The 22,226-nt window shown below is 44.8% G+C and overlaps 1 protein-coding gene across 2 annotated transcripts in view; it reads right to left on the bottom strand.

The window, feature by feature from the left end:
• Positions 1-628: 628 nt before the first annotated feature.
• The window catches only part of LOC134908932 (cytochrome P450 2C5-like), a 140,420-nt gene continuing 118,822 nt past the window's right edge, over positions 629-22,226 (bottom strand). Inside the window, exons 8-10 of one of the 2 annotated variants that reach the window (XM_063915185.1) lie at positions 12,215-12,399; positions 6,580-6,721; positions 629-910 (exon numbers count right to left, since the gene is read on the bottom strand). In XM_063915185.1, coding sequence (XP_063771255.1) covers positions 732-910; positions 6,580-6,721; positions 12,215-12,399 — 506 coding nt within the window. In that variant the 3' untranslated portion in view covers positions 629-731. The remainder of the gene's footprint in view (positions 911-6,579; positions 6,722-12,214; positions 12,400-22,226) is intronic. The other variant, XM_063915186.1, reaches the window with a different exon arrangement.

Raw genomic sequence — 22,226 nt, forward strand, 5'->3', positions numbered from 1 at the left:
TGTACTCCTCCTATATAATACTGCTGGTCCCCAGTCCCCACAATAAAGCAGTGTGAGCATACGTATACTGGTGGTCACTGGTCAGCAAAACTCTGCACTGTACTCCTCCTATATAATACTGCTGGTCCCCAGTCCCCACAATAAAGCAGTGTGAGCACAGATATATGCAGCACACTGAGCACAGATATGGAGCGTTTCTCAGGCAGACAACGTATAATACTGGTGGTCACTGGTCAGCAAAACTCTGCACTGTACTCCTCCTATAATACTGCTGGTCCCCAGAATAAAGATATTTGCACTGCAACCCCCTGAAACAAAGTGAGAGGACGCCAGCCACGTCCTCTCACTATCATTTCCAATGCACGAGTGAAAAATGGCGGCGACGCGTGGCTCCTTATATGGAATCCGAATCTCGCGAGAATCCGACAGAGGGATGATGACGTTCGGGCGCGCTCGGGTTAACCGAGCCATACGGGAGAATCTGAGTCTGCCTCGGACCCGTGTAAAAAGGGTGAAGTTCGGGGGTGTTCGGATTCCGAGGAACCGAACCCGCTCATCACTAGTATAGATTGAAAGGGGATATTAATCCCATCTAACAGCACAAAACAGCCCTGACAAATTAAGCAACTTTCATTGGTTTCAAAAAATGGTATATTCTTTATTATGTCTTTATAAACCCAACTAGGAAAAAAAATAAAACCTTTATTTTTAGTGCATGTTGCAATCGGATTTTATGTACGAGGCACAGCACACATCATATAGCTCATAGGAGTACATGTAAAAGAAACTGCAGGGGTCAGGTCCAGTGTGGCCCCCGGAGGAGCCTGGAAGGTGAAGTTCTGCAGCAGCTTCACAAAGAACATGAAGAGCTCCATTTTGGCCAAAGTCTCACCGGCACAACTTCTCTTACCTAGAACAGAGGAACATGTGTCAGAGTATAGCATATTATTATATATCAGTTGTTATACACAATTCAGCACAGCACAGTACTTTCAGATTATCTGCTATGATCAATTCTCGTTACCTCTCTAGATTTACAGATGGAGCCTCCATTATCTTTGCCTGCCTAGACACAGGCGTGCACTCCCTGCGTGACTAGGCTATCCATCTGAGCGTCTCTGTCCGGGTGCGAACGTCTCTGTCCGGGCACGCGGACGGAGGCGCTGTCCATTCAATGAATGGGGTGCATCTCCGTCCGGGCGTGCATGCCCATCCAGACGGAGACGCTCACAGTGACTAAGTGCGCCCAGGTGGGCGCGCCTAGTCACAGAAAGAGCAAAGACAATGGAGGCCTCATCTGTATGCGTACTCTTTTAATACATAAGAGATATTGGACCTGTACATACCTCTAGTTGGGTATGTATAAATATATGTGTTGACCCCCACCCCCAACTTCCCTCACTCTGGCAGCAGAGATGTTTACGCAACTTGCTATTATTGCTGACTGCTTACCTCTTAGAGATATAGCAGCACTATAAGTGCCACTATAATACATCTCCCTCTATGTTTCTTGGTGATGACCATTTAAAGGCTTTGTGCATACTGTAGAGGCTGAATAAGTCTATGAACATTTAGACCTTCAAAGGCAGATGGTTAAGATAATTCATTAATTTTGATGGAAGTTTGGGAATGCTCGGACACCGCAGACCCCGGAACAATATTTTATTTTTATATACTTTCTCCTGTCCACCATTGACATTTCATAGCTTTATGTTTGCAAAGGAGGTTGGAAACATACTGGGCAACTAATTTCTAATACGTGCGTATTTCCTAATTTTTTCTTTCCTACATGTCTCTCTAGACCATCTCTGTCTTGAGTTCTTGACCAATTAAACTTTTTAGTTCTTTGACAGGTGCGATCGCCTCTGCCTGATTGACAGGCAGAGGTGGGCGTGGGGCGAGAGGGGGCGTGCCAACTGCGTTAGAACGCCGTTGGAGGGGCGTGGTCCAGACAACGCAGTCGTGTTCGGACTGTTGCTGGGACGGGCTGCAGTGGCTCCGTGACTTCACACGCAGCTGCTGCGACCCAAAACATGGCGGATAGCCGCCTGCTAACGCACCATGCGATGCTTTCGCACCTGAGCGGGTGGGGGGGGTGGTAGTGCTACATGGGGCTACTGACTTAACCCTTAGGGTATTATACAGTAATACTTGGTTGGTAGTGCTCCCAGAAAATAGTTCAGGGCATGAAGACTGTTTAGTCTCTCTGGGGCACACTTAAAATATAATGTGGTATGAAACAGATAAAGTACAGATTAAAGCTTAACTTTTATTGTTATACACTTAAAAAGGTCAAGATGACCACTAACCTTATAAATATTAAAAAGTAATAAAATTGATTACTCAAAGTGTTCCTTTTTGTGATGCATCTTATCATGGGTATACTGTGTATGTGTCACCAAACTAGTGTATTTTGTACAATGAAGAAACTACTTTAGAGTGAATAAAGTTCAATTGTGACATTGATCAGAGCAAAAATTTCTATTGCACTGTTCTCTTATCCTTTGAATCAATAAGGAATATTTTATAATCACAAGTCAAGAGAACAGAAGCCAGGCCGTTTTGCTCCAAACACCCGCAACATGAGTCAGACCATGGACTGGTTAAATATTAATTAGGTAATTAACCAATTTGATCTTGAACAAATAATAATGCATGCGCGATGTAGCATCAGTTTTGAGACAGGTATATCTGAGTTTAGTAGAGAGGAATCTCGTAAAGACCAAAAATAGAAACCAGTCACTTCTGCTTTTGCTCATCTGTAACCATCGAATGAGCAATGAGAGAGTGTACAGTATGCGCCAAAATATCAATTGATTCAGCATTACCGAGTTTTTTTTACTTTCTTAACATTTTTCTATGTTTCCCTTAAGACACTCTCTCATCCAAATTTAGGGTTGCACTCTGCAATGTTGATACAAACAACAGAGATTTCCTCTTGGACAGCAGAAGTGTAATACTTTTCTTCCTTCTCACTTATTCTCCACAAACTTTTAACTTATCTGAATCATATTCTGTCTCATATATCCCTGTCATACACTCTCTCATCCAAATATGGGTAATCCTAGGCAAACCGTAGTGACGCTTATCCTCCATCTACTGTCACACCACACTACACTGGTTATGCCCGATTTCATCTGATCTTGGAAGTGAAGCAGTGTTGGGTTTGGTCAGTACCAGAAAGGGGGACCTTGTGGGAATACCAGGTACTGCAGAATTATGAAACAACTGAACTACCATACTTACCTTAGAAAGCAGATGTGCAATTTACTTCTTTCAACACCAGATATTTTGGTGCATACACTCTCTCATTGCTCATTCTACGGTTACAGATGAGCAAAAGCAGAAGTGACTGGTTTCTATTTTTGGTCTTTACAAGATTCCTCTCTACTAAACCCAGACCTGTCTCAAAACTGGTGCCACTGTACATCGCGCATGCATTATCATTTGTTTAAGATCAAATTGGTTAATTACCTAATTCATATTTAACCAGTCCATGGTCTGACTCCTGTTGCAGCTGTTTGGAGCAAAACGCCAAACAAAAGGTAATGGCACTGCGCTAACAGAAAGGTGCACTCACTTCACTATGGATGCTGCTATGGAAAACTGCGGAATCTCTACCCAATTCCGCTGTTGAAACGGGAAGTGTAAATTGTTTTTTTCCAGCGCAAAATTAGTATAAATGAGTGACAAATGTACAAGTAAAAGATAATTACTTTAATCTAGAAGAAAAAATTCATAAAAGGTATATCATATAATTCATAACATGAATATAAGAATCCCCTATGGTTGTCTATGGACAATGTTCAACAAAAAACACCATATAATAGAGACTGTATTTTAAAAAAAAATTATAAATATAAATAAGACACCTATTACCAGTAAACAAAAGACAGACTACATAAAACACATAAGGTGCTAAAGCCCGTATGTCCACGGTCTGTTATCGTGTGCTGAGCATATATATAGGCTGGTGGAACGTATGGGTAGTCAAAGAGAGTGCACTGTTTAGCGGCTTATCCTCTCTGTCTTTATAACACAAAGTTTTTATAGGGGCAACCCCCAAATGGCAGTGTTTAGATGAAGGATGAGAAAGGAGATCACAAGTCCATGCTTATCTCAGCCAGTCTATAAGTTCATGTAAATCCAGATGTGATCCGAAAAGTTGCGTGCCTAACTAGCATCAGTAAATTGAAATTTTTGTTGAACATTGTCCATAGACAACCATAGGGGATTCTTATATTCATGTTATGAATTATATGATATACCTTTTATGATTTTTTTCTTCTAGATTAAAGTAATTATCTTTTAATTGTACATTTGTCACTCATTTATACTAATTTTGCGCTATGAAAAAAACAATTTGCACTTCCCGTTTGGAGCAAAACGGCCTGGCTTCTGTTCTCTTGAATTGTGATTATAATATATTCCTTATTGATTCAAAGGATAAGAGAACAGTACATAGAAATTTTCACTCTGATCAACATCACAATTGACCTTTATTCACTCTAAAGTAGTTTCTTCACTGTACAAAATAAACTAATTGGGTGACACATACACAGTAAACCCATGATAAGATGCATCACAAAAAGGAATACTTTGAGTAATCAATTTAATGACTTTCTAATCTTTATAAGGTTTGCGGTCGTCTTGACATTTTTAAGTGTATAACAATAAAAGTTAAGTTTTAATCATACTCTGTCACATACCACATTATATTTTAAGTGTGCCCCAGAAAGACAAAAAAGTCTTCTTGCCTTTGCGCAAAACCCTACGTATATCTTAAGGTACCCTGCTAGTGAAGTAATGGAGAGGAAGAAGATGAGGAAGAGAGATGAAGAAGAAGGACTGAGGCCAGCAGTGTGGGTGTAGTATTGATATATTCCTGTTTCTCCCAAATAGAATGCTGGAGTTCCTACTGTACCTCTGAGGTGGTCCAAATCCTTTGGACTAACAGGGCAACTTGTATATGAAAGCAGTGTCACCTCAGGCAATATCTTCTGAACCGTGTTCTATTGTTCTCACTAGTTGTATTACTCTGGGAGTCTCAAATTTGAAAACTAACCTTACTCTCCTAATTATACTGATATTGATGTTTGTACTTCTCATGTTATGCCTTTTCCTGGATAACATAAATTAGGACTATTGCAATTATTCCTACTGTGTAACTACACTAAGGGCCATATTCAATTAGCAGTGATAACGGACTTTTCACGTGAAAAGTCCGGTTTTCGGGTGAAAAACCGGACTTTTCACGTGAAATGCAATTACAGCCTATTCAATTATCCTGGAAAATTTATCGGTGATCATGTTTTCACTAATTTCACTTCACCTTCTCTGAAGCAGGTGAAAAGTTGGGAAAAGTCACTATTTTAAGGTAAAAATGTTTGGATATGGGCCCTCATTCCGAGTTGTTCGCTCGGTATTTTTCATCGCATCGCAGTGAAAATCCGCTTAGTACGCATGCGCAATGTTCGCACTGCGACTGCGCCAAGTAACTTTACTATGAAGAAAGTAATTTTACTCACGGCTTTTTCATCGCTCCGGCGATCGTAATGTGATTGACAGGAAATGGGTGTTACTGGGCGGAAACACGGCGTTTCAGGGGCGTGTGGCTGAAAACGCTACCGTTTCCGGAAAAAACGCAGGAGTGGCTGGAGAAACGGGGGAGTGGTTGGGCGAACGCTGGGTGTGTTTGTGACGTCAACCAGGAACGACAAGCACTGAAATGATCGCACAGGCAGAGTAAGTCTGAAGCTACTCTGAAACTGCTAAGTAGTTAGTAATCGCAATATTGCGAATACATCGGTCGCAATTTTAAGAAGCTAACATTCACTCCCAGTAGGCGGCGGCTTAGCGTGTGTAACTCTGCTAAATTCGCCTTGCGACCGATCAACTCGGAATGAGGGCCATGGTACAGAACTCCTGGGACACCCCCCTTTATGACTAATTAGGCACGTTGAAGTTTTTAATTATTTTTAATTGGCCAATAATGACACGTCATTTTTGGGGTGAAAAAGTAAAAAGTGATGGAAATTGGGGTTCAAGGTATGGGACAGGTATATTGGGGTGCTTTATGAGTGGGACAGGTGTTTTTTAAGCTTGCAGATGGGAGTAATCGGTCTGTTTCCACTTTTTTTTAAAGTACCCTAAAATGACCCAAATATATACTTATACCCATTTTCATGTACCCCAAATTTAATGAGAGCATTTATTTTGCTCAAAAAAACTTGCTTTCTATCATTTTTTTGCATTTAAAAAAAAAATGCATATAACCGCCATTTCACACAATTTAAGTCCCCAAAAACTCTCTAATGTGATCTCTAACACACTTCTCTTCTGTTTTCCTATGTTAGTTTAGCATTTTTTGGGGTACAGGCTGATTTCCCCATTTTCACCTGCACTTTTAACTGCAAGAATTTTCACGTGAAACCCGGTCGGAATTGAATAGGTCGAAAAATGGAGCGTTTTCGCGGCAATTTTCGGCCGATTGCCGCAAAAAAATTTTGCGCGAAAAATTGCCGCGAATTTGCGGATAATTGAATACCCTAGTAAGGCAGAATGTCAGATGTAACTCACCAGCTGAGAAGGGAATGAATGCTTCGCTCTTCACAAAATTGCCGCTGGCGTCCAGAAAATGTTCCGGGTAAAACTCTTTTGGTTTTTTAAAGTGATTCTTGTCTTGCAGCACTGACGTCAGCAGCGGGATTACCTGTGTCCCCTAAAAAAGTAAGAACATTTGAATATAGAACGCTTATGTACACAACGATTAAAATGTGTAAGATTGAGCATTAATATTGTTAACAACATTGGGGGTCATTCCGAGTTGTTCGCTCGTTATTTTTTTCTCGCAACGGAGCGATTAGTCGCTAATGCGCATGCGCAATGTCCGCAGTGCGACTGCGCCAAGTAAATTTGCTATGCAGTTAGGTATTTTACTCACGGAATTACGAGGTTTTTTCTTTGTTCTGGTGATCGGAGTGTGATTGACAGGAAGTGGGTATTTCTGGGCGGAAACTGGCCGTTTTATGGGTGTGTGCGAAAAAACGCTACCGTTTCTGGGAAAAACGCGGGAGTGGCTGGAGAAACGGAGGGGTGTCTGGGCGAACGCTGGGTGTGTTTGTGACGTCACACCAGGAACGAAACTGACTGAACTGATCGCAGATGCCGAGTAAGTCTGGAGCTACTCAGAAACTGCTAAGAATTTTCTATTCGTAATTCTGCTAATCTTTCGTTCGCAATTTTGATAAGCTAAAATTCACTCCCAGTAGGCGGCGGCTTAGCGTGTGCAAAGCTGCTAAAAGCAGCTTGCGAGCGAACAACTCGGAATGACCCCCATTGTATTTATTAACCTGCAAATCATGGTACAAACATTTTGCACAGAAACAGAATCCGATTGCTGATAACACCCCCACGGACTACCTAGTGTGCCCTATGTATTCCTGATTGATCCTTGGGGTAGATTTACTAACCCGCCATTTGTCAAAACTGCTGATGATCCAGCCTGTGGTTCCATTTATTTCTGTTGTTGCTTTAAATTCATCTGTCAAAGCCACCGATGAATTGCAGATTTAAAAAAAATTCCCAAGCTTCAAAATTAGGACCTATGGGGCTAATTCAGATCTGGTCGCTGCTGTGCATTTTCGCACAGCGGACGATCAGGTCTGAACTGCTCATGCGTATGCACCGCAATGCGCAGGCACGATGGACTGCAGCAACGGGGATCGCCGGGTAGCGACGGGATGGTGCGAAAATTCCGAATGCACTGGCGATCCCAAGGAGATTGACAGGAAGAGGACGTTTGTGGGTGGCAACTGACCGTTTTAAAGGAGTGTCCAGAAAAACGCAGGAGGGACCAAGCATTTGGAGGGAGGGTTTCTGACGTCAGCTCCGGCCCCGATCATTGCACTTGAAGAGTAAGTCCTGGGCTGCGCAGAGACTGCACAAAAATAGTTTGTTCAGCTCTGCTACACATCCGAAAGCACACTTGCACAGCAAATTCCCCCTCCCCCTGTAGGCGGCGATTACCTGATCACAGGGATGCAAAAAACACACCCTAGCAATCAGGTCTGAATTACCCCCTATGATGGACACCCACTTTAGATCACACAAAGTAATGTAACCCAAAAATGTATGTCATGATCCGGGTAACCAAACACACTTACCATCCAAGTGCTTTCTGAGACTGTCCCTGCGCTACAAGCCTGGATTCCATCTGCGCTGCCTGTGTGCAGCACGCTGCACGCCATCTCTACGGTCTCTCCTCAGTGATCCTGGCGATGCTGACATGACAGCTATCCAGCATGTCCCTCCTGTCCTAGCAGATGGCGTCTCCTGCTCTCCGCGGCCACTACTACAAATTTCCACATGCTCTTTACAAACACACTTTTCCCTCCAGAGCCAAACATGGGTGCAGCCATGTTTGGGTTAATCACATGACTCTCCACAGCCAATCCGCAGTACATAGAATCCTCTCTGATTGCTCAGCCAATCCCTGCTTCCCAGCAGATATAAGAATCCTGAACCAAGGCTTCCTGTTGTCAGTGCTATGGTTGTCTAACTCAGTGTTGGCTGTCTCTACATTCTGTGGTTGTTCCTGCTTTCTGTCTCCAGGTATTCCAGTTCCTGTGACCTTGCTCCACTTAAAGAGACCTGCACCAATTTCCATCCTGCGGTGCTGCCTGACTCCAGCGTTGTTTCCACATTGCCTTCTGTTATCAGCAGTGTTCCTTCACTGTCTCCAGTTCTCAGTGGTGTCCCTACATCATTTCCAGTCGCCAGCAGCATTCCTACATCATTTCCAGTCTCCAGCAGTGTTCCTACATTGCCTGCAGATCACCATCAGTGCACCAACATTGAACTCTGTCATCATCGGTTTCTCAGCTTCGAACTCTGTCACCATCCGTGAGTTCCACTGTATTCTCACCATCTGCGCCAGTTCACCCAGCATCCTCGGCAGCCCTCCAGCTCTCAGCTTACCTCCGTGCTCTGCCATCGTCCCCAGCTTCCAGTGTGTCATCCTTTGGTCAGTATCAGTTCTTCTTGTCAGTACAGTGGTTAGCTGTTAACATCTATGGACAATACCATCTCAGTGTCTTCCAAGACTGTGCCATATTGTTATTGTATTACACCTAACAGCTTATTTGCTACTACCGTATCTGAGGAACTGTGCTGCTATTATTACACTGAGAATTCTAACTGCTGAACGTTGGTTCTTTCACCAAACTGCTGTTGTGATTATTGAACTGTGTGCACAATAAAGAACTTGACTTTTACACCTCTGTCGTCTTGGTCACGCCTTCGGGCGTCTGTGCTAAGAGTACCCTGTATGTCCAGGAATCCCGTACTGCCACCCAGGTTCACATACACGTCCGCCCTTATGCCTGTGGCTTCCCCAGGTCATCCTCAACCCTCAGGCGTGACAATGTAAAGGTGTCCACTACATATGCAATGCTATCAGCTATAGAAAGGGGAGACACCAAAATTGGGTGCTTCCGGGTTATCAAGCTATTATATCCAAAGTTTTAAGCTACATTAACTCCAAATTATTCCGACTGCATCACAAGGACAACTGTTCAAACTCTCTTCTATAGGCAGACTCCTCACCATCTTTAATGAGACCAATAACCATAGTATCATCTGCAAATTTCAAGAAATTCACAGATGGATCCTCAGTGGTGCATTTTTCAACTCAATGGCCAGTATTCAAAGAGAGAAATTTATATTGTCTTTATAGAAGAGTCCATCTTTTTTCAATAATGACTGATGAAACTAAAGACATCAGAAACAAAAAGCATTTAGCAACTGCTGGAAAGTATATGAAAGACGGAGAAGCTACAGCGTCCTTTATTAAAGATACCTAAATTCCAGATGGAAAATCTGAAACTACTTTCAATGCTCTTTCACAGACTGTAGAAGACTGGAGGAGAAATTAGTTGGATTAGGAAATGACGGCGCCAGTTCATTGGTTATTAAACTGCTCTGTGTTTGTGCTGCTGTGCTGTTGCTTAGTTCACTGCTCTGTCACTTACTGTAGTTTAGCCAGCTAGATCGCTGCAGCCTTTGGCCAATATTGGTGAAAACTATACCGTGAGCTGTTAGTTGGCCAAAGTTGGCTGGAAATGACTGGACATAGATGCTATTAATGGTAATAATATGTTAGGAACAAAAATAACATGATTAATTGTTTTAATAAATTTTGAAAGAAAAACAAAACAACAGAGGGTGGTTTTGCCAAAGCCAAAACCAAAACATGACAAAGATTTAGAATGTAAACACAAGGGTCTGCGCACACCTCTATATCCTACATTACATTATGCAATTATTCATTCTTTTTCAGATGTTGGGGGTGATTCCGAGTTGTTCGCTCGCTAGCTACTTTTAGCAGCATTGCACACGTTAGTGTTATGCACACCAGTGCCTGCAGGAAAGTACTGGTGTCAGAACTGTTATGCACTCCAGTGCCTGTAGGAATGTACTGGTGTTTGAACTGTTATGCAAAACAAATGGATTCACAGACAGACTGGGGAATATGACATAACGTACACAGAAGGTGATAGGGTAACAAAATACACACAAAGTGAACAGAGAAGCCCAGAGGCTAAGGAACTGGGTATCTCCCTTGTATTAGAACTGCTCAGATGGGAAAAGCAAGATGTTGTGTTTTAATACGTAGAGAACCCGAAATGCTGTTGCTAAGGGCAACAGCAAAACCCTAAAGGGTTACCAACGGGTGTGGCAGTAAACTCCTTGGTCAGAGATGGAATGATAGACACAAGGAGAGTCTCCACAATCCTAATTCTCACTTGCAGTGCACAGGTTCAGCTTACTGCCACTAAACTGACCCCTGACACCTAGCACAGTGAGAAAGGATTAGACAGGCAAGTCTTAGAATACAGCCGCAAACTTGCTAAGTTCACAGAGTAGTAACAGAACCCCAGCAAGCTAAACGACTGACTCCAGTCTTACTGCTAGGTCTGGATTGGCAGAGTGTAATACCAAATCCCCAGGCCTATTTGCAGTAAGCAACAAACAAATACAAAGCTACACAGTACTGGCTAACTTTCATGAACTGACTAACCAACAAAGATTCAGCAGCATCTGCTTACCCTGAGAAGAGGCCTTATAAAGCAGGTGCTGTCCACGCCCCACTCAGACCTCACAGACTGTGAGCACAAAAACCAGCACCGGATCCCCTGCCGTGCACAGAGCCTATAACCACTGCACAGCAAAAGACCCGAACCGGAGTATCAGCCGCGCTCAGGTTACTCCGCTAGCACTTGTCTCCCGGTTGCCATGACGACGTGGCAGCACAGGGCAGGAGACCCTAACAGTTAGGCCGCCACCCTCTGGGAGTGTTTCGAAGCTTAGCAGAATAGCAAACGAAAGAGTAGCAGAATTGCGAATAGAAAATTCTTAGCAGTTTCTGAGTAGCTCCAGACCTACTCACAGATTGCGATCAGCTCAGGCCGTTTCGTTCCTGGTTTGATGTCACACACATGCCCTGCGTTCGGCCAGCCACTCCCCCGTTTCTCCAGACACTCCCGCGTTTTTCCCTGACACGTCTGCGTTTTTCCGCACACTACCAGAAAACGGTCAGTTTCCGCCCAGAAACACCCACTTCCTGTCAATCCCACTCCGATCACTTCAACAATGAAAATTTTTCGTTCGGACATAAGTAAACCTACTAAGTTTTGTGCTAAAATACTTACCGCATGCGTACCATGCGCATGCACATTTTTGCCTTAATCACTCCGTTGCGAAAATCGTCAACGAGCAAACAACTCGGAATGACCCCCGTAATAACTCTTATGTTGTAATGATATTAACCTGCTGTGTAAATTATTTAAAAATGTTGGTAACTATGTTAAATTAATTATCATTGCCTAAAATATAATGATCGGCCATGTTTAGCACACAACTGTGATCCCATGCGCAGTAGAAAGGGCTATAGTATCTTACTTCCTGCAGCCATGCTGCGTGACCATGGGGATATTCAGAACTTTGATAATTGACTGGTATGTGACAGATGCTGGGTCTTTGTGCGCAGCTGCTGAGATTAGTAAAGTCGCCGGTGGGCGTCTCAATACAGGCGCCTGCAGAAATTTGCATATCTTCACACATTAGCTATGTACACATTCACAGATGAGATACATTAGCGTAACCCTCTGAATCAGGCCTCATGATGGGAAACACAATAAGATTTGGTTCTTACCTTTGGGATAAAATACCCTCGGAATGTGACATCCTGAGTAGTAGCATGAGGGACATTTGTTGGGATTATATTTCCATATCTTTGGATCTCGTGTATAACAGCGTCAGTATAGGGCATTTCCTTACGGTGAGCGGCCTGAGGCGCTGATGTACCGATAACTTTATCAATCTCATTTTGGACTTTTCCTGTTTGCAAAATAACAGTTGAAGCACATTAGGCACAAAACCACCTGTGGAATCCTCACGCTATCATTATTACTTATTACAACGGACACATAACTTACCAGTAAAACGCATCACCCAGAGTAACTGATACATATACAGGTGTCTCCTCACACATCTAGCCTCAATACGACACACAGCAGGAGATGCCTGGTGCAAGTGAGCTGCCAGGACCTGTGCAAACCTGCTAGTGTCGGGCATCAAAATGGTCTTAGGGCCCGATTCAGCATTGAACCAGGGGTGTTTTAAGAGAGGAGGGGACACAAGTGCAGCCTCCGTCGCCGGCTACCTCCTCTCCGCAGCAGTAGACTCTAGCACAATGCCAGAGTCTACTGCGCATGCTCAGGTCTCCGGGAACATGGCGCGCCGGGGACACTTCCAGAGCGCATGTGTAAATCACTCAAACGATGGCTGTGGCGACCATTTTCCAAGTGATTTGTGCCCACACACCAGGGCCGTCGTCGCGGGACTCCTAAGGGGTAAGTATAATAAACAAGTGCAGTGTGTACGGTGTGGGCCCCCGGGACCCAGGGTCCTGTGTGCACCGCACACAGTGAGATGCAACATCATCTCACATATGCAAATGCCTCTGCTTGATTGACAGGTAGAGGCGTTCGCTGGGAGGGGGCTTTGATGCGCCATTTGCTGGATGCGCCATGGCGGCTACATGATGTCACACGCAACCGCTGTGACCCGAAACATGGCAGCCCGTCTTCTACCTTCATAGCTGGGCTGTGAAGGCAAGGTTCAACCCTAATCATGCGAGCGACTGAGAGGCATTTTTGGGCAAACTGAACTAAGATGGGCTGTTCGGCATCACTGCAGCAATGATGTGTGCGGACATCATTGCTGTATCTTGCTGTTTATAGGTGGTAATTCCAAGTTGATCGCAGCCAGCAACTTTTAGCTGCTGCTGCGATCAATAGTCCACGCTTATGGGGGAGTGTATTTTAGCTTAGCAGGGCTGCGATCGCTTGTTCAGACCTGCTAAGCTAAAAAATTTTCAAACACAAGTAGACCAGCCCTGGACATACTTACCCTGTGCGATGGATCCAGCGATGATGGGCCCGGCTTTGACGTCACTCCTCCACCATCCGTTCTGCTGGATACGCCTATGTTATACTCACCATTCCCCAAAAACGGCTCCAAACGGTCCGGATCCGCCCTGGCACACCTCCTTCCTGTCAATCTTCTTTGCGGTCCGTCCTGCGACCGCTTTCTTCTTTAGACGCGACGTAACCCGGCGACCCCTGTTGCCTGGCAACGTCACGCACGGCGGCTGCTGCCGCGCATGCGCAATCCGCACCTGTTCGCACTGCAGCGATAAACCGCTGTGTGTGAACGGGTCAGAATGAACCCCATAGTCCTTTCTTTACAAATCACGATAAGTGACATGTTTTGGAATAGATTGGAATCAGAATCAATTTTATTGGCCAAGTATACCTCCGTATACCCGGGTTTATCTCCAGTTTACTGGACACCAAGAAGCTCACATAAAGTAACATCATACATTCCACCACATCACAGTACATAAAATCAGTAAAATATTAATAAAAAGTGATGTCCTATTATAAAAAGTAGAATAGTACAAAACTAAGCAGCAGACACTTCCATCAATTGTTCAGCAAGCAAATTGCCTGCGGGAAAAAGCTGTCTGGAGGTTTTTTCAGGCAGCGCTCTGTAGCCTCACCCTAGACAAATACAGCTCCAGAACAGATGGAAGCTGTGCCCCAATATTCCTTTCCGCTGTTTAACAATCCTTTGAAGCCTATGCCTACCACTTTATGTTGCTGAACCAAACCAAACTATGACTGAGAAGCATAACACAGACTCGATTATTGCAGAAAAAAAGGAATCAGCAACTCTAGAGGGAGGTTAAACTTTTTAAACTGATGCCAAAAGTATAATCTCTGCTGAGCTTTCTTGACAATGGCATCAATATTGGGCCCCCGCGTAAGGTCTCGTGCAATTGTAGTCCCCAAAAAATCTTAAAGCCATACTTGCCTACTCTCCCAGAAGCTGTGGGAGGCTCCTGTTTTTTGGGGTATCCCCCCGCACCCCTGGAAGAGTAGGCAGATCTCCCGCATCCTGCTTGCACCCTAGAAATGTGACCAGGATGAAGAGATACAGATGGGTTCATATTTATCTTGACCTTTAATAGGATTAATTGAGACTGGGCAGTCGGACTTAATCCCCTGCTGTAATGACTTAATCCCCTGCTGTATTGTTCTCTCTATTGTATTGCAGCTGAGAACAATAGATGAAGGGTTTATGTTAATAAACCATGTTATGCCTAGGCGCAGCAAACTATCCAAGATAACAGTGGACCCATCTGCACACTCCCATGTTCGAGAGTCCGTGGGGTGGGGAAGGGATTAAAATGACACGAATCGTGTCATGTTAGCCCCGCCCCCTTCCCGTGAACCCGCGAATTGTGGCATTTTCCCAATGTGGCGGCAGCTTTAATGATGTCACAGCCCGGCCCCCCAAAGTCTCCTGCAGTGTCTCCTCTCCGGCTTCTCCCGGAGAGGAAATATTTAGAGTAGGCAAGTATGTCATAGGCCCAACATTGCCAGTAGGTGGGGACACAGAAGCTGGACACCTCCTAAAGTCCACACCCATCTCTACCATTTTAAGCAGATTTAACTCCAGGTTGCTCCTGCAAAACCACAGTGCCAACTACTCACCCTCTCTCCTGTATGCTGGTTCGTCCCTGTCCATAATTAGACCAATAACATTGGTGTCGTCTGCAAATTTCAGAAATTTCACGGATTACCAGTCATTGGTATACAGAGAGAGAAGCATGGGAGAAGGGACACACCTTTGGGAGGCCCCTGTGCTAATCCTACGTACACTCGAGGAAACCTATCCTGCTGTCACATACTGTCTCTATCTGTCAGAAAATCAACAATCCATTCACAGGTGGATACTGGAAACCACAAATGCAACAATTTTGAGAACAATATCCCTGGAACAATCATGTTGAATGCTGATATGAAGTCAGTGAACAAGACCCTCACATACAGATGGCATCCACGCTAATTGTGGCTAGGCTTGTGCCTGTGCGCTCCTACCACCGCGTCTGGGGCAAACACGTGTCTGTGGCGCTCACGCACCCCATTCACTAGAATGGGAGCATCTCTGCACTCCCGGCGTGACAAGGTGGACAGATCACCTAGTCACACCAGGAGCGCTCGTATGCGATGGAACTACACTAGATGAGTGCAGCGCCATCTGTACAGTATGTACCAGGCAGGTTATCATGTTGAAAAATATGATGCGGCCCCATGTTGACCGCATCCTCAACAAGACCTATTCTCCTGATAGGCAAACTTCAGGCAATCCAGGCGAGAACCTGCCGTCACTTTCAGATGGTTCAGCACTAAACGTTTTCATGACTACAGATGTCAGAGCAATTGGTCTGTAGTCATTTATACTTGAAATAACAGATTTATTAGGTACAGGTACAATAGTGGACAACTTACAACAGGAAGGGATTCCAGAGATCTATTAAATATCCTTGTGAAAACAGGGGCCAGTTAATCAGCATAAGATTTCAGGACAGATGGTGATACACCACCCGCACCTGGAGCCTTCCAGGGCTTTAACCATCCGCATAACTCAGCCACCTCTGCCTGACCTGTCTGCAATCTATAGGAACAACTCCAAGTCTCAAGCAGAGCAGTTTTTAGCAGACCCATAATAAATTTTGATTCTGGCCTTTCAAACCTGCAGTAAAATACATTCAAGTTATCGGCCAATTTCCAGGTCATAACAGTGTGGCTGGGTGGTTTCTTATAGTTTGCAATAGCCTGCATGCCTCTCCACACAGACACAGGATCATTAGATGAAAAGTTGTTGATCAGCTTATCAGTAAAGCTTTTCTTAGCAGCCCTATTCTCCAAAGTGTTCCTGGCCTGCTTATGCAAGACCCTATCGCTGTTGCCATAAGCCTTCTCCTTGGCACAACGAAGCTGCCTAAGCTTAGGACTAAGCCACAGTTTATTATTGCTAAAAATGCGGAAAGATCTTAATGTTCTCACAGAAACCAATATATGATATCACAATATCTGTTAGATGATCCAAATCATTTGCAGCAACCTCAAAACCACCCCAGTCTGTACAGTAAAAACAAGTCTGAAGTTCCATCTTGGACTCGTTAGTAGAGATGAGCGGGTTCGGTTTCTTTGAATCCGAACCCGCACGAACTTCACTTTTTTTTCCACGGGTCCGAGCGACTCGGATCTTCCCGCCTTGCTCGGTTAACCCGAGCGCGCCCGAACGTCATCATGACGCTGTCGGATTCTCGCGAGGCTCGGATTCTATCGCGAGACTCGGATTCTATATAAGGAGCCGCGCGTCGCCGCCATTTTCACTCGTGCATTGAGATTGATAGGGAGAGGACGTGTCTGGCGTCCTCTCCATTAGAATAGAGATAGATAGATTAGATAGAGAGAGATTGTGCAGAGTCGCAGACAGAGTTAGTTTACCACAGTCAGTGACCAGTGCAGTTGCTAGTTAACTTTTATTTAATATAATATATCCGTTCACTTCTCTCTGCTATATCCGTTCTCTGCCTGAAAAAAAAAACGATACACAGCACAGTCAGTCACACAGTGTGACTCAGTCTGTGTGCACTCAGCTCAGCCCAGTGTGCTGCACAGTCATCAATGTATAAATTAAAAGCTTATAATTAATTGTGGGGGAGACTGGGGAGCACTGCAGGTTGTTAGCAGGAGCCAGGAGTACAATTATATTAATTAACAGTGCACACTTTTGCTGCAGGAGTGGTGACCAGTGCCTGACCACCAGTATAGTATTGTTGTATACTACTAATATCTCTTTAAATATCAACCAGTCTATATTAGCAGCAGACACAGTACAGTGCGGTAGTTCACGGCTGTGGCTACCTCTGTGTCGGCACACGGCAGGCAGTCCGTCCGACCAGAATTGTATTATTTATTATTATATACCTACCACCTAACCGTGGTTTTTTTTTCATTCTTTATACCGTCATAGTGTCATCCTAATTGTTACGAGTATACTACTATCTCTTTATCAACCAGTGTACAGTGCGGTAGTTCACGGCTGTGGCTACCTCTGTGTCGGCACACGGCAGGCAGTCCGTCCGACCAGAATTGTATTATTTATTATTATATACCTACCACCTAACCGTGGTTTTTTTTTCATTCTTTATACCGTCATAGTGTCATCCTAATTGTTACGAGTATACTACTATCTCTTTATCAACCAGTGTACAGTGCGGTAGTTCACGGCTGTGGCTACCTCTGTGTCGGCACACGGCAGGCAGTCCGTCCGACCAGAATTGTATTATTTATTATTATATACCTACCACCTAACCGTGGTTTTTTTTTCATTCTTTATACCGTCATAGTGTCATCCTAATTGTTACGAGTATACTACTATCTCTTTATCAACCAGTGTACAGTGCGGTAGTTCACGGCTGTGGCTACCTCTGTGTCGGCACACGGCAGGCAGTCCGTCCGACCAGAATTGTATTATTTATTATTATATACCTACCACCTAACCGTGGTTTTTTTTTCATTCTTTATACCGTCATAGTGTCATCCTAATTGTTACGAGTATACTACTATCTCTTTATCAACCAGTGTACAGTGCGGTAGTTCACGGCTGTGGCTACCTCTGTGTCGGCACACGGCAGGCAGTCCGTCCGACCAGAATTGTATTATTTATTATTATATACCTACCACCTAACCGTGGTTTTTTTTTCATTCTTTATACCGTCATAGTGTCATCCTAATTGTTACGAGTATACTACTATCTCTTTATCAACCAGTGTACAGTGCGGTAGTTCACGGCTGTGGCTACCTCTGTGTCGGCAGTCGGCAGGCAGTCCGTCCATCCATAATTGTATTATTATTATAATATATACCACCTAACCGTGGTTTTTTTTTCATTCTTTATACCGTCATAGTGTCATACTAGTTGTTACGAGTATACTACTATCTCTTTATCAACCAGTGTACAGTGCGGTAGTTCACGGCTGTGGCTACCTCTGTGTCGGCAGTCGGCAGGCAGTCCGTCCATCCATAATTGTATTATTATTATAATATATACCACCTAACTGTGGTTTTTTTTGCATTCTTTATACTGTCGTCATAGTGTCATACTAGTTGTTACGAGTATACTACTATCTCTTTATCAACCAGTGTACAGTGCGGTAGTTCACGGCTGTGGCTACCTCTGTGTCGGCAGTCGGCAGGCAGTCCGTCCATCCATAATTGTATTATTATTATAATATATACCACCTAACCGTGGTTTTTTTTTCATTCTTTATACCGTCGTCATAGTGTCATACTAGTTGTTACGAGTATACTACTATCTCTTTATCAACCAGTGTACAGTGCGGTAGTTCACGGCTGTGGCTACCTCTGTGTCGGCAGTCGGCAGGCAGTCCGTCCATCCATAATTGTATTATTATTATAATATATACCACCTAACCGTGGTTTTTTTTTCATTCTTTATACCGTCGTCATAGTGTCATACTAGTTGTTACGAGTATACTACTATCTCTTTATCAACCAGTGTACAGTGCGGTAGTTCACGGCTGTGGCTACCTCTGTGTCGGCAGTCGGCAGGCAGTCCGTCCATCCATAATTGTATTATTATTATAATATATACCACCTAACCGTGGTTTTTTTTTCATTCTTTATACCGTCGTCATAGTGTCATACTAGTTGTTACGAGTATACTACTATCTCTTTATCAACCAGTGTACAGTGCGGTAGTTCACGGCTGTGGCTACCTCTGTGTCGGCAGTCGGCAGGCAGTCCGTCCATCCATAATTGTATTATTATTATAATATATACCACCTAACCGTGGTTTTTTTATACCACCTAACCGTGGCAGTCCGTCCATAATTGTATACTAGTATCCAATCCATCCATCTCCATTGTTTACCTGAGGTGCCTTTTAGTTCTGCCTATAAAATATGGAGAACAAAAAAGTTGAGGTTCCAAAATTAGGGAAAGATCAAGATCCACTTCCACCTCGTGCTGAAGCTGCTGCCACTAGTCATGGCCGAGACGATGAAATGCCAGCAACGTCGTCTGCCAAGGCCGATGCCCAATGTCATAGTACAGAGCATGTCAAATCCAAAACACCAAATATCAGAAAAAAAAGGACTCCAAAACCTAAAATAAAATTGTCGGAGGAGAAGCGTAAACTTGCCAATATGCCATTTACCACACGGAGTGGCAAGGAACGGCTGAGGCCCTGGCCTATGTTCATGGCTAGTGGTTCAGCTTCACATGAGGATGGAAGCACTCAGCCTCTCGCTAGAAAACTGAAAAGACTCAAGCTGGCAAAAGCACCGCAAAGAACTGTGCGTTCTTTGAAATCCCAAATCCACAAGGAGAGTCCAATTGTGTCGTTTGCGATGCCTGACCTTCCCAACACTGGACGTGAAGAGCATGCGCCTTCCACTATTTGCATGCCCCCTGCAAGTGCTGGAAGGAGCACCCGCAGTCCAGTTCCTGATAGTCAGATTGAAGATGTCAGTGTTGAAGTACACCAGGATGAGGAGGATATGGGTGTTGCTGGCGCTGGGGAGGAAATTGACCAGGAGGATTCTGATGGTGAGGTGGTTTGTTTAAGTCAGGCACCCGGGGAGACACCTGTTGTCCGTGGGAGGAATATGGCCGTTGACATGCCAGGTGAAAATACCAAAAAAATCAGCTCTTCGGTGTGGAGGTATTTCACCAGAAATGCGGACAACAGGTGTCAAGCCGTGTGTTCCCTTTGTCAAGCTGTAATAAGTAGGGGTAAGGACGTTAACCACCTCGGAACATCCTCCCTTATACGTCACCTGCAGCGCATTCATAATAAGTCAGTGACAAGTTCAAAAACTTTGGGTGACAGCGGAAGCAGTCCACTGACCAGTAAATCCCTTCCTCTTGTAACCAAGCTCACGCAAACCACCCCACCAACTCCCTCAGTGTCAATTTCCTCCTTCCCCAGGAATGCCAATAGTCCTGCAGGCCATGTCACTGGCAAGTCTGACGAGTCCTCTCCTGCCTGGGATTCCTCCGATGCATCCTTGCGTGTAACGCCTACTGCTGCTGGCGCTGCTGTTGTTGCCGCTGGGAGTCGATGGTCATCCCAGAGGGGAAGTCGTAAGCCCACTTGTACTACTTCCAGTAAGCAATTGACTGTTCAACAGTCCTTTGCGAGGAAGATGAAATATCACAGCAGTCATCCTACTGCAAAGCGGATAACTGAGTCCTTGACAACTATGTTGGTGTTAGACGTGCGTCCGGTATCCGCCGTTAGTTCACAGGGAACTAGACAATTTATTGAGGCAGTGTGCCCCCGTTACCAAATACCATCTAGGTTCCACTTCTCTAGGCAGGCGATACCGAGAATGTACACGGACGTCAGAAAAAGACTCACCAGTCTCCTAAAAAATGCAGTTGTACCCAATGTCCACTTAACCACGGACATGTGGACAAGTGGAGCAGGGCAGGGTCAGGACTATATGACTGTGACAGCCCACTGGGTAGATGTATGGACTCCCGCCGCAAGAACAGCAGCGGCGGCACCAGTAGCAGCATCTCGCAAACGCCAACTCTTTCCTAGGCAGGCTACGCTTTGTATCACCGCTTTCCAGAATACGCACACAGCTGAAAACCTCTTACGGCAACTGAGGAAGATCATCGCGGAATGGCTTACCCCAATTGGACTCTCCTGTGGATTTGTGGCATCGGACAACGCCAGCAATATTGTGTGTGCATTAAATATGGGCAAATTCCAGCACGTCCCATGTTTTGCACATACCTTGAATTTGGTGGTGCAGAATTTTTTAAAAAACGACAGGGGCGTGCAAGAGATGCTGTCGGTGGCCAGAAAAATTGCGGGACACTTTCGGCGTACAGGCACCACGTACAGAAGACTGGAGCACCACCAAAAACTACTGAACCTGCCCTGCCATCATCTGAAGCAAGAAGTGGTAACGAGGTGGAATTCAACCCTCTATATGCTTCAGAGGTTGGAGGAGCAGCAAAAGGCCATTCAAGCCTATACAATTGAGCACGATATAGGAGATGGAATGCACCTGTCTCAAGTGCAGTGGAGAATGATTTCAACGTTGTGCAAGGTTCTGATGCCCTTTGAACTTGCCACACGTGAAGTCAGTTCAGACACTGCCAGCCTGAGTCAGGTCATTCCCCTCATCAGGCTTTTGCAGAAGAAGCTGGAGGCATTGAAGAAGGAGCTAACACGGAGCGATTCCGCTAGGCATGTGGGACTTGTGGATGCAGCCCTTAATTCGCTTAACAAGGATTCACGGGTGGTCAATCTGTTGAAATCAGAGCACTACATTTTGGCCACCGTGCTCGATCCTAGATTTAAAGCCTACCTTGGATCTCTCTTTCCGGCAGACACAGGTCTGCTGGGGTTGAAAGACCTGCTGGTGACAAAATTGTCAAGTCAAGCGGAACGCGACCTGTCAACATCTCCTCCTTCACATTCTCCCGCAACTGGGGGTGCGAGGAAAAGGCTCAGAATTCCGAGCCCACCCGCTGGCGGTGATGCAGGGCAGTCTGGAGCGACTGCTGATGCTGACATCTGGTCCGGACTGAAGGACCTGACAACGATTACGGACATGTCGTCTACTGTCACTGCATATGATTCTCTCAACATTGATAGAATGGTGGAGGATTATATGAGTGACCGCATCCAAGTAGGCACGTCACACAGTCCGTACTTATACTGGCAGGAAAAAGAGGCAATTTGGAGGCCCTTGCACAAAC

The sequence above is a fragment of the Pseudophryne corroboree genome, chromosome 4 (genome assembly GCF_028390025.1).
Source record: "Pseudophryne corroboree isolate aPseCor3 chromosome 4, aPseCor3.hap2, whole genome shotgun sequence".
Classification (NCBI taxonomy): domain Eukaryota; kingdom Metazoa; phylum Chordata; class Amphibia; order Anura; family Myobatrachidae; genus Pseudophryne; species Pseudophryne corroboree.